We start from the raw sequence: 13,918 nt of genomic DNA on the forward strand, positions 1-13,918 counted from the left end.
TGGTTCAATCTACTTTAGAAGAGAAAAGTGTTTTTCTAAGCAAAGAGAAAAATAACCGGTTGAAACCACGATATAATCAGTTGTTTGTCACTTAGCTTGATTGAAGGTTTTCAAAACTGTTTTTGACTTGGTTGACTAACTGTCTAACCAATTCAACCGGTTAAAACGATATTTCAATCGGTTGATTGTCACGTTTCATAACAGCTTTTAGAAAACCCATTGGATCTTTTTTCAGTTGAATTAAAATTGTTTTGCCTCATGATTGCTTGTCCAGAACGGCTAGTTTTAAGAGCTATAAATATGCTTTCTCTTTAGATTTCAAAAAAACAACAATACAACAACAAGAAAGTGAGATTGAAATTGTTTTTGAGAAGAGATTCAAATCAAAGTTTTGCAAGATTGCTAAGTAGTTGTGCATTGAATCAAGGTATGATCTTAGGAGCTTTGTGATTCCTGTAAATCCAGGTGTAATCTGTTCCTTTCTGATTCTTGTAATAATTTTTTTTGTGTAATTTTGGAGTGTGTAAACTGTTGAAGATGGTTGCTGCCCCTTCAAGATTGTGTTTGATGAAGGCTTATATGTTGTGTTTGATGAAGAATTTTATGTACATTTCATTTGTACTTTGCTTTGCTTTAAGTATGTCTTAGGTAGTGCTTAGAGGTTGTCTAAGAGTGGGCTTTTTGCTGTGTAACTCACCTCATAACCACTGGCCATGTGATAAGAACAAGCATAAGTTTTCTTAAACTGTTTTTCACATGTTTTACAAAAAACACGTTTACTGCAGAAAAATAAATCTGTTCTTTTCTAATTAAACAGATTCATTTTTACACTGATGCCTTGGCTATGTCTTGTGAAAATTAGATTTTGTGCATCAGGTATTTTGACTAAGTCTTCTTCTTTTCAAAACGACTGAGTTTTAAATAGTTAAACTTTCTCTGTTTTCGTTTTGAAAAATAAATCTGTTCATCTGTAAATGAATAGATTCTTTTTGTCTCTGGTGCCATGTCAAGCTTAAACGTTTTTCAGTTTTATCTCTGCACCAGAATGGTTGACTAAGTCTCCTCACTTAACAGATTCTCTAACTGCTTTTTGAAAATAAATCTGTTCATTTTATTTTCAATCTGTTCATTTTATAACAGCTTTAACTGTTTTTCAAAATTCTGTTATAAGCTGGTTTTCTATAAAATGCAAACTTGTTTTCTGAGTTAAAAAATCAATTCAACAATTCATACATTTGCAAAAACAAGTTTTGACAGCAGAGAGTTAAGTGTTTACAAAGGATTAGCATTTGTTCTTCAAAGATTTCAAAAATCACAAAGTGCTTGTTCTTGGTTTGGTTCCAAAAGCTTGGTGTGAGGTGCAGCTACTGTTCTAGCAATCTTGCCTACTGGTTTAAGGCAGATCTTTGTAACCTAAATCAGGTGTAGTCGTTTCACTTCTTATTCCTTGTAATAGTTTGGTTGAACACTCTTCTTGATAGGTGTTCTTGGAGAGTGTGTGTGTGTGAGCTGAAATAGGTTTTTTTCAGCAAGAGTACCTAAGTTCTTGTAGGTTTCAAGAACAGTGGGAATTGTACTTGGTTGTACTGTGTTTTAGTGATTTCCACCTGTTGTTGGTGAAGACTGGATGTAGCTCAGGTTGAGTGAACCAGTATAACTGCTTGTGTTCATTCTCTCTCACTCTCTGCAATTTCGTTTCTGCATAATTGATAAAACAGCAAAGAAATAAATCTGTTCAATTGAAAATAAATCTGTTCTTTCTGGGCACTGTGCATACTGTTCTTGATTTCTGAAAAAGCTGTTTGAATCTGATAAGAACATATATAATCTGCTAAAAGCCATTGGAACACATTGACTGTGATAGGCTGCTCAAGAAACTGTGAAAGCTATTAATTGAACCTTAAACAATTGCTGAAAGTTGAAGCTTGCTGTTCTGTGATTCATTGTTCTTAATTTCTGGAAAATTGCTTGACATCAAGAAGAACACTCATAGTCTGTCAAAAGTCACTGGAACAGGTTGTTTGCAAAGGTCACTCAATTAATTAGCATGCTATAAATTGAACCTTAATCACTTGCTTGAAATTGAAGTTTGCTGTTTTGTGTTTCACTGTTTTTCATTCTGATATCTGTGTGTGTGCATCTGGAAAATCTATTTGCATAGTCTTGTGATTAACCTTGCTGTATTAAAAGCGTTTCAAACAAAAACAGTGCTGAAATAAATCTGTTCATTTTCACATAAATCGATTTATTTTCTGTAAAACTGGGTTAAACACTGTTTCTGCGAGAAAGTTTTAAAAGGTCAATTCACCCCCCCTCTTGAACTTTGGCACTATTAAACCCAACAATTGGTATCAAGAGCTAGGACTTGTAGTTTAATCAAGTTTGTTTGTAATAATGTCTGAGTTTAATGTGCTTTTTGCTGAAGGTTCTGCTGTAAATAGACCACCTATGTTTAATGGAATGAATTATGCATTTTGGAAAGTTAGAATGAGAATTTTTATGGAATCCATTGATGCATTAATTTGGGAAGCTGTGGTCAATGGACCTTATGTGCCAATGCAGGTTGTCAAGGATGAACAAGTGGAAAAGCCAAGATCAGAATGGAATGAGACTGAAAGGAGGAAGGCTCAACATGATCTTATGGCCAAGAACATCATAACCTCTGCATTGACAATGGACGAGTTCTTCAGGATATCTCAATGTAAGTCAGCTAAGGAGATGTGGGAAGTCTTAGAAGTGACTCATGAGGGGACTGAAGATGTGAAAAGGTCAAGGAAACATGCACTCATCCAAGAATATGAGCTGTTCAAAATGCAACCCGAAGAGAGCATTGCTGATGTGCAGAAAAGATTCACCCATATTGTGAATCACCTCACTGGCTTGGGAAAAGAATTTGACAGAGAGGAGCTCAACATAAAGATATTGAAGTGCCTCGACAGAAGCTGGCAACCAAAGGTGACAGCTATCTCTGAAAGCCGTGATCTGTCAAAATTGGGAACTGCTGCACTGTTTGGAAAGCTGATGGAGCATGAGCTAGAGCTTAAAAGACTTAAAGAGCAGGAAACAACAGAGAGAAAACCCAAAGGTCTTGCACTGAAAGCAACTTAATTGGATGAGATCAAGGAAGAAAAAGAAGATGCTGAAGATGATGATACAATCAGCCTTCTTACAAAAAGATTCAGCAAATTCCTGAGGAAGAAAAACAAAAATAGGAACCAGCAGAAAAGAAGGTATCCTAAACCCAATGATTCAAATTCCTCTAAATATACTTGCTTTGGATGTGGCAAAACAGGGCATATCAAAACAGATTGTCCAGACAATCAAACAAGGGACAAATCTGCCAACAAGAAATTTGAAAGGAACAAGGGAAGAAGAGCCTACATCTCATGGGAGGAAAATGAAGTATCCTCAACTAGCAGCTCTTCAACAGAAGATGAGGAGAACAATTTGTGTTTCATGATGAAGGATGAGGAGTCAAGCTCTGAATCAGTAAATAATTTTTCTGCTGATTCTGATAACTATGATGATTTGCTTGCTGCCTTCAAGGAAACACATGATGAAGCCAATAGGCTAGCTGTAATATGTAATAAGCTGCAAAAGGTGAATAATGTGCTTGCACCTAAAGTAAAAACACTTGAGGAAGAATTGCATAAAGCCAAAACAGATTTGGTAAGCCTTGAACTGACTTGCTTGCATGCCTCTATTAAAAACTGTGAAAACTACAAAAGATTGGAAAAACAAGTGGAATATTTGCTGAAAACCCTTTCCAATTATACCAAGGGAAGAGAAAACCTTGAGTCTCTCCTTGGATCACAGAATGCTGTTTTCAATAAGAATGGACTTGGTTATACCCCTGGAAATACAACCAATGTCAAAAAGCTTTCAAGTTTTTTTGTTCCAGCAAAATCAGTTTTTTCAGCTTTTAACAGTGGCTAAAAGGCATCTCATGTAACCTGTTTTTACTGCATGAAATCTGGTCATACATCTAGATCTTGCATTGCTAGAAAGCATCTTGTGCGTAAGAACTTAGCAAAATGGCTGCCAAAGAGAAGGTTTTAATCTGTGCTGGACCCTATACTGAAAAGGGTACCATTTGTATCATTTTTATTCTGTTTTGCAGATTGGCAGCAAGAAAAATCAGTGGTACTTGGACAGTGGCTGTTCCAAGCATATGACTGGAGATCTTACAAAGTTTACCATCTTGAAGCTCAAAGCAGAAGGACATGTAACCTATGGTGATAATAACCGAGGGAGGATTTTGGGCAGAGGAACTGTTGGAACAGGGAACTCAACAACCATTGAGAATGTGCTGTATGTAGAAGGACTTAAGCATAGTCTTCTCAGCATAAGTCAGCTTTGTGACAAAGGATACAAAGTGAATTTTGAGTCAAAAGGCTGCACAATATCAAGTAATTCATCTAGTAAGGTACTGTTTACTGGTAAGAGAGTGAATAACATATATCTGTTGAATATCATGGAAACTAACTCTTCAAATGAGTGTTTGCTGTCCAGAAGTGATGAGTCTTGGTTGTGGCACAGGAGGTTAGCTCACATACACACAAATCACTTGAATAAATTGAAATCTAAAGACTTAGTTTCTGGTTTGCCTAACATTAAATTTCAGGACAACAGGCTTTGTGATGCTTGTGTGAAAGGTAAACAAATCAAATCCTCTTTCAAGTTAAAGGATATTGTCTCTACAAAAAATCCATTGGATGTGTTACATATGGACTTATTTGGTCCATCTAGAGTTGCTAGCTTGGCTGGAAATTTGTATGCTTTAGTTGTTGTGGATGATTACTCTAGATTTACATGGACTCTATTTCTTGCACATAAACATGATGCTTACACTGCCTTTAAGAAATTAGCAAAAATTCTGCAAAATGAAAATGGTTGCTGCATTAAATCAATTCGAAGTGATCATGGGGGAGAGTTTCAAAATGCTAAGTTTGAGAGGTTCTGTGAGAAGCATGGGATAGCTCATACCTTTTCAGCCCCTAGGACACCCCAACAAAATGGTGTAGTTGAAAGGAAAAATATATCACTAGAGGAACTTGCTAGAACTATGTTAAATGAATCTAAGCTTCCTAAGTATTTTTGGGCTGATGCTGTTTATACTGCAGGTTATGTCTTGAATAGGACCTTAATAAGACCTTAATAGGACCTTAATAACCCCATATGAATTGTATAAGGGCAGAAAACCTAGTGTGAGCCACCTTAGGGTATTTGGGTGTAAATGCTTTGTATTGAATAATGGCAAAGAAAATCTTGGTAAGTTTGATGCTAAATCTGATGAAGCTGTGCACATTGGTTATGCTTTGAATGGTCATGCATATAGAGTCTTCAATAAAAGGTTGCTCATAGTAGAAGAATCAATGCATGTTGTTTTTGATGAAACTGATCATAGTGTATCTAAAACTGCTGCTGATGAACCTGACAGTAATGAATTTAAATCTGTTTTAAATCAAAATGAATCGATTCATTTTGATACTGCTGATACACATGCTATACAAGAATCTACTGCAGCTGCAGGTTTGCCAAAAGAGTGGAAAACCCCAAGAGATTTAACACTTGATAATGTCATTGGAACATTGAGAAAGGAGTGTCAACTAGAAAATCCTTGAACAATTTCTGTGAAGCAATGGCCTTTGTATCTCAAGTTGAACCCAAGAATTTGAAAGAAGCTCTCAAGGACAGCAACTGGATTTTAGCTATGCAAGAGGAACTAAATCAGTTTGCTCTTAATGAGGTCTGGACTCTTGTTCCTAGAATACCAAAGATGAATGTAATTGGAACAAAATGGGTATTTAGAAACAAGATGGATGAGCATGGAGTGATCACCAGAAACAAGGCTAGGCTTGTAGCTAAAGGGTACAATCAAGAAGAAGGAATAGACTATGATGAGACCTATGCACCAGTGGCTCGGTTAGAAGCTGTCAGATTGCTACTTGCCTTCTCCTGCATCAAAGGGTTCAAGCTATTTCAAATGGACGTGAAGAGTGCCTTTCTAAATGGTTATATAAATGAAGAGGTATTTGTCTCACAACCACCAGGTTTTGAAGACCATCAACATCCAGAATATGTATTCAAACTCCAAAAGGCTCTCTATGGACTCAAGCAAGCTCCTAGGCAATGGTATGAGAGGCTAAGTGATTTTCTCACCTCACAAGGCTATGACAGAGGCACATCAGATAAGACCTTGTTCATTAAGAAGAAAGGAGATGACTCAATTCTAGTCCAAGTATATGTGGATGACATCATTTTTGGATCAAACAATGGAGAATTGTGTGAAGCTTTCGTGAAAGTCATGAAGAGTGAGTTTGAAATGTCAATGATGGGTGAGTTGAACTATTTTCTAGGCTTGCAGGTCAAACAACTCAAGGATGGTATTTTCTTAAGTCAAGCTAAGTATTGCAAGGATCTGCTGAAGAAATTTGAAATGGACAAGTGTAAACCAATCAGCACACCCTTCTCAACAAGCTGTCATTTGGATCATGATGAAGCTGGAAATTCTGTTGATGAAACCAAATACAGAGGACTCATAGGATCACTACTGTATCTCACTGCCAGCAGGCCAGATATAATGTTTGCAGTGTGCATGTGTGCAAGGTTTCAATCTGCTCCTAAAGAATCACACTACAATGCTGTCAAAAGGATTTTGAAGTATTTGCAAGGAACTAAAGAAGTTGGCTTGTGGTATCTAGGTAACATTTCATTAAGCTTAACTGGTTATTCTGATTCAGATTTTGCAGGTTGCAAAATTGACAGGAAGAGCACAAGTGGAACCTGTCATTTGCTTGGATCAAGCTTGATCTCATGGCAATGCAAAAAGCAGGCTTGTGTAGCTCTTTCCACTGCTGAAGCAGAATATATTGCAGCAGGGAGTTGCTGTGCTCAAACTATATGGCTAAGACAGCAATTGAATGATTTTGGTATCTTACTTAACCATATACCTCTGCTGTGTGATAATACAAGTGCAATCAACTTAACCAAAAATCCTGTCATGCATTCAAGAACCAAACACATTGAAATTAGGCATCATTTTCTAAGAGAACACATATCTAATGGAACATGTGATATTAAGTTCATTGGTACTGATTTACAACTGGCTGATTTGTTCACAAAACCATTAGCCAAAGATAGGTTTAATTTTCTGCTTAATGAATTGGGTATTATAAATGTCAATTGTGCCTAGCAGTGAAAAATTAAATTTGTTTATTCGCAATTAAATGTGTTTATTTTCTGCACTGATATGCATTGATGACTAGGAAAGAGAATTTCTGATCTTTGACTACTTGACTGACTTAGTGGGCATTAACCTCTGTACCTTTGACGGTTTTGGTCATGGTTATGTAACCGATTTGATGGTTTGGGTGCTCAATAAGAGTTTGAGTGTATGCATCGTGACCCTAAATATTTGGTGCATATTTTCAAAGATTCTCTGCACAAATTCAGAGCATAAAATCTTCATGCATATCCACTCATAACTGCCATATCAATCCATTTATTCTGCTATAAATCTGTGTGAATATTTGCTACCCACATTGGCTGCCTCTCTTTGATTCTCACCATTAGAAACAAGAAATATTTTCTGGTTCAAACATGGCTTCGTCTTCGAGACAAAAACAGAAAAGCAAGGGAAAGCAAACCACTTCTCAAGGTGTACTAGAAGGTTGGTTCGCTGGAAATGAAGAAGGCATCAATGCCTACATTCACGAGACAAGCAGGAAGCAGATCAACATACCCAAGGTGCTGGATTTCAACTGGCTGAAATCTGAAAAATTGGTAGAAACAAGGGCTGTGTTGAAGCACCAGAAACTGAAAAAGATGCTGGAATTAACGGGTAATGTTTATCCTGACTTGGTTAAGGTGTTTTATACTAACCTCACATTGGATGGGAAGAATGTTGTCTCTTATGTGAAAGGAACTAAGATGAAGATCACAAGTGAGATGTGGAACTCTGTGGCTGGAATAAAGTATGCTGGATTGAAAGTAGGAAAGGGAAATACCAGTGGAATTTCAGAATTTAACAAGCTGCAATATTATAAGAGTTGCACGAGGAATCCTACAGAGAGTATAAACAGGTTTCATGCTGGACATTTGAACCTCACTCCACGCCTAGTTGCATACATCATAGCATGGCAACTGATTCCTAGAGGGACAAACCATGCTGTCTTACATGAAGAGGATCTCATTCTCCTATATTGCATCATGAACCAGATTAAGGTAAACTGGGTGTTCATTGTCAATGAACACATGCTCAAGTCAAAAAGGTTGGCTGATTACCGATTTCCCTATGCTATTCTTGTTTCCAAATTAATTGATTACTTTGGTGTTGATGTTACAAATGAGAGAAATGACCCTATCAAAGCTGTAAGTGAGATTGATACTTCAACTCTCACCAAAATGGGTTTTCACAAAATTGAAGACAAGTGGGTGGTTCTCAAGGAGAAGGACCCTCAAGCAGAACATGAGGATGAGGATGAAGCTGTTGCTATGGATGATGACTCACCTGCTACCCAATCTGAACATGAGGAAGTTGCTGCAAATGCCATAGTTGCCTATCAAGCTCCAGAATACCGTGGAGAACCAATGTCTATGTTTGAGAGGCAAGTGCTGTATCGTCTTGATGTAATGTCTGCAGAACAAAGGGCACACTTTGAGACTACTCATGCAAGGTTCCAACACCTTGATGATCAGATTAAAGGGGTTCAGGCACAGCTTGCAGAGCTTTACTACAAGAATCAGTAGTTTTCTGTTTTTAATGCTGTCTTTATCAGTTTTCAAGTTTCTGTAATGCTGAACAATTTGGTTTTCTATTTCTGAAACTATTATGATTATGGTTTCTGCTTTATATCCCTTTATTCCCTATGCTTATATGCTGTTTGATGAATCCAAAGGGGGAGAAAAATAGCTCATCATGCTAGGTGAAGCTGTGAAGCTAGCTGAAACAGGAAGTTCATTCTGCACCTTTAAACCAATTCTGCATGTTATGCAATGTTGCTGTTTTTTTCTGGTTTAAAATCTGGTGCAGTGCAGGTACTTAAAGCAACAAAGCTATGAGGTTAGCTATGGGGATTTGTCTCCATCAAACAGGGGGAGATTGTTGAAGATGGTTGCTGCCCCTTCAAGATTGTGTTTGATGAAGGCTTATATGTTGTGTTTGATGAAGACTTTTATGTACATTTCATTTGTACTTTGCTTTGCTTTAAGTATGTCTTAGGTAGTGCTTAGAGGTTGTCTAAGAGTGGGCTTTTTGCTGTGTAACTCACCTCATAACCACTGGCCATGTGATAAGAACAAGCATAAGTTTTCTTAAACTGTTTTTCACATGTTTTACAAAAAACACGTTTACTGCAGAAAAATAAATCTGTTCTTTTCTAAATAAACAGATTCATTTTTACACTGATGCCTTGGCTATGTCTTGTGAAAATTAGATTTTGTGCATCAGGTATTTTGACTAAGTCTTCTTTTCAAAACGACTGAGTTTTAAATAGTTAAACTTTCTCTGTTTTCGTTTTGAAAAATAAATCTGTTCATCTGTAAATGAATAGATTCTTTTTGTCTCTGGTGCCATGTCAAGCTTAAACGTTTTTCAGTTTTATCTCTGCACCAGAATGGTTGACTAAGTCTCCTCACTTAACAGATTCTCTAACTGCTTTTTGAAAATAAATCTGTTCATTTTATTTTCAATCTGTTCATTTTATAACAGCTTTAACTGTTTTTCAAAATTCTGTTATAAGCTGGTTTTCTATAAAATGCAAACTTGTTTTCTGAGTTAAAAAATCAATTCAACAATTCATACATTTGCAAAAACAAGTTTTGACAGCAGAGAGTTAAGTGTTTACAAAGGATTAGCATTTGTTCTTCAAAGATTTCAAAAATCACAAAGTGCTTGTTCTTGGTTTGGTTCCAAAAGCTTGGTGTGAGGTGCAGCTACTGTTCTAGCAATCTTGCCTACTGGTTTAAGGCAGATCTTTGTAACCTAAATCAGGTGTAGTCGTTTCACTTCTTATTCCTTGTAATAGTTTGGTTGAACACTCTTCTTGATAGGTGTTCTTGGAGAGTGTGTGTGTGTGAGCTGAAATAGGTTTTTTTCAGCAAGAGTACCTAAGTTCTTGTAGGTTTCAAGAACAGTGGGAATTGTACTTGGTTGTACTGTGTTTTAGTGATTTCCACCTGTTGTTGGTGAAGACTGGATGTAGCTCAGGTTGAGTGAACCAGTATAACTGCTTGTGTTCATTCTCTCTCACTCTCTGCAATTTCGTTTCTGCATAATTGATAAAACAGCAAAGAAATAAATCTGTTCAATTGAAAATAAATCTGTTCTTTCTGGGCACTGTGCATACTGTTCTTGATTTCTGAAAAAGCTGTTTGAATCTGATAAGAACATATATAATCTGCTAAAAGCCATTGGAACACATTGACTGTGATAGGCTGCTCAAGAAACTGTGAAAGCTATTAATTGAACCTTAAACAATTGCTGAAAGTTGAAGCTTGCTGTTCTGTGATTCATTGTTCTTAATTTCTGGAAAATTGCTTGACATCAAGAAGAACACTCATAGTCTGTCAAAAGTCACTGGAACAGGTTGTTTGCAAAGGTCACTCAATTAATTAGCATGCTATAAATTGAACCTTAATCACTTGCTTGAAATTGAAGTTTGCTGTTTTGTGTTTCACTGTTTTTCATTCTGATATCTGTGTGTGTGCATCTGGAAAATCTATTTGCATAGTCTTGTGATTAACCTTGCTGTATTAAAAGCGTTTCAAACAAAAACAGTGCTGAAATAAATCTGTTCATTTTCACATAAATCGATTTATTTTCTGTAAAACTGGGTTAAACATTGTTTCTGTGAGAAAGTTTTAAAAGGTCAATTCACCCCCCCTCTTGAACTTTGGCACTATTAAACCCAACATAAACTTGTAACGCCAGAGGGTGTTTTGACTAAGGTTGTGTGAAGGCAAAAAGGGTGAGTGGTTCTTGTGGTATCAAGATCATCTCTTTGTGGCTTTGAGGTTGTGTAATGTGTGATTGATTACTAGTGGAAACCCAGTGGTTGTTCTGAGAACTGGATGTAGCACACGGTTGAGTGAACCAGTATAAATATGTTCTGTAATCTCTCTTTCTCTCTCTCTCTCACTCCTTATAAACTGTTTGATTTGATTTTGTTTTTTGTTGCTTCCATAAACAACCGGTTAAAACGAAGTTTCAACCGATTGAAATTCTACAAACAGTTTCAATTACATTGTTTGATTGGCTTCCTTAATTACTTCTTCTGTGATTGTTGTTAAAACTTCATTCTTATCCAATCTTTTCAAAAATCTTTTGACAAACAATTCACCCCCCTTCTTGTTTAAGCCATTAATTCTAACATCTTGCACCATTTATTCTTTTGCTATGAGTGATAAGGGCCATTATTTAGTGAAATATCATGCAAAAAGCTAGACAACTTGACAAATTAGGAGTAAAAAAAGAAAAATAAAGGAAGGATAACCTAGAGAAGAATCATCAACCACGACTACCCCTCACATTGAACCAATTCAAGAAGAAAGTAACATGGCTGAGGAAGGACAACCACCACCCAAAAGAACACTTGGTGATTATGTTATGCAACAAGAACCACGACACTTTTCCAGCATTGCAATACCTCGTGCTACTAAGTCTTTGGAGATGAAGCTAATTTTTTTCAATTTAATTAGTACACATCAATTTACTGCCATGGATCATGAAGACCCATATATGCATCTGTCTACATTTATGAGTTGGTTGGAACAATGGGCTTTTAAGAAGGTGATATTGAATTTGTTTATTTACGTTTATTTCCTTTTTCATTAGTAGGTAAAACTAAAGAATGAATCAAGTAACATCGAAATCAGAGCCTCACTTGTTGGAAAGATGTTAAGAAGATGCCCAAATCATGGATTTGAAGATATTGCTCAATTGAACATCTTCCACAATGGCCTCAAACCTAATACAAAGATGATTATGGATGCAGCACCTGGTGGTACAATAATGGTTGTCGATGTTGAACAAGTAACAAGGATTATTAAGGCATTGGCTTCAACAGATTATCAAGTTTAAAATGATAGATAGATTGTTCAGAAAAAGGGGGTGCTTGAGCTTAATACTTCATATACAATTCTGGATCAGAATAAAATTCTAACATAGCAAATTGAAGTGTTGACTGCACAAATGTCTAAACTACCGCAACAATTACAAGTTGTGCATTCTTCCGAGAGCCATAATCAATCTATGAAGTGTGATTTTTGTGGAGGTGATCATCCAAATGGTCATTGTTCTTTACAGAATAATCCATTTGAAGAAGATGTCCACTACATGGGTAATCAGGGAAGATAAGGTGGTTTCTCCAATAATTATTAAAATAATATTCTCAAGGTTGGAGAAGCAATTAGAATCAGGGTTTTGGGTGGAAACAAGATGTTGGTTTATTTAACAGGAAAACTCATTCTCAATAACAACCACTTTATCCTTCAATTCAAAAGAGAATGAGAAAATTAGATGATCCCTTGGATATATTTATGAAAGCATCTTTTTCTAATTAGAAGAATACAAAAGCTTTAATTGGAAACTTATAAACACAGGTTGGACAAATTGCTAAATAGTTGACAAATCAACAAGGTGGTAAATTTTCAACTAATACTTAGACTAATCCCAAGGAGAATCGCAATTCAATCATCGTCAAAAGTAGTAAATTTATAGGAGAAGGGATTGGTGATAAATCATTTGTTGATGAAGGAAGAAAAGATGAGAAATAAAAGAATGAGTGTGAGGGAGAAGAGGAAAATAATAAAGAAAAGACTAAAAAAATTGAAGAAAAAAAAGGAGAAAAAGAAAAAGATGGAAAATAAAGAGAGAAATGCTCCCATAGTGAATATACTGTATCCTCTAGCTCCTTCAAGAAAATAAGGGAAAGGAAATTTGCTAGATTTCAAGATATTTTTAAAAGGCTTTAGATTACTATTCCATTTGCAAAGACTTTAGAGAAAATCCCTACATATGCAAAATTTATGAAGGAGTTGTTGACAAAGAAAATGAGATTTACACGGGAAGAAACTATAAAGTTGGAGGTAGGTTCCAGTGCTATAATACAGAAATCTTTGCCTTTAAAATCCAACCATTCAATAACCATAGTTGTTTTACTTATGGAAAAGGCTTTATTGGATTTGGAGGCTAGCATCAACTTAATGTCTTTGACTTTGAGGAAAATGATAGGCGATTTGGAGGTTAAACCAACCAGGATAAAATTACAATTAGTTGATAGATCATTTAAGTATCTGTATGGTATGGTTGAAGATGTCCTTGTGAAGGTGGATATATTCATGTTTCCTGTGGATTTTTTTGTGATGGACATAGAAGAAGACAATGAGGTTCCCTTGATACCTTTCATGAAAACTGTTAGGGTTATTATTGATGTTGAAGTGGGAAAGCTTAAATTGAGATCTCATCATGATGAGATGACTTTCAATGTTTTTGAGGTTTTGCATGTTGAACCAAGTGTGTTCAAGCTTTGAAGAATCCAAACCCTTTGAAGGTTGATGAAAGACTGGATGTGCTTGTTGTTGCTAAGTTGTCTTTAGATAGTATTTGGGTAGATTAATTGTATATATCCACTCTTAATTGAATCCAAAGCATAAGCATTCTCAAACCTTTTAATTGAAAAGTATTTTTCAAACTAAGTGGAAAACAACCTGTTGTTTTGTCGAAACAACCGATTGATTTGTGGAAACAACCGATTGTTTGTTTTGGGACTAGAACAGAAAACTGTTTTGTGCTTTGACTGAGCATTAAATGATTTTCTAACTGTTTACGCTCCAGTTTTTAATGCTTTGACCAATATTTAAATGCAATGAATAGTTTGTTAAGATTATGTAACAAACAACAACTTTGTTTTAATGC

General features: G+C 36.0%; 1 protein-coding gene across 1 annotated transcript; it reads left to right on the forward strand.

The window, feature by feature from the left end:
- Positions 1 to 13,053: 13,053 nt before the first annotated feature.
- LOC137824594 (uncharacterized) lies at positions 13,054 to 13,533 on the forward strand. The gene has a single exon (XM_068630257.1). The coding sequence runs from the start codon at positions 13,054 to 13,056 to the stop codon at positions 13,531 to 13,533; it is 480 nt and encodes a 159-aa protein (XP_068486358.1).
- The last annotated feature ends 385 nt before the right edge of the window (positions 13,534 to 13,918 follow it).

This window comes from Phaseolus vulgaris, chromosome 8 (assembly GCF_000499845.2).
Source record: "Phaseolus vulgaris cultivar G19833 chromosome 8, P. vulgaris v2.0, whole genome shotgun sequence".
In the NCBI taxonomy this organism is placed as follows: domain Eukaryota; kingdom Viridiplantae; phylum Streptophyta; class Magnoliopsida; order Fabales; family Fabaceae; genus Phaseolus; species Phaseolus vulgaris.

Excerpts from the sequence above, each read along its gene's own strand:
- LOC137824594 (XM_068630257.1), top strand. The coding sequence starts at position 13,054 with ATGAGATTTACACGGGAAGAAACTATAAAGTTGGAGGTAGGTTCCAGT.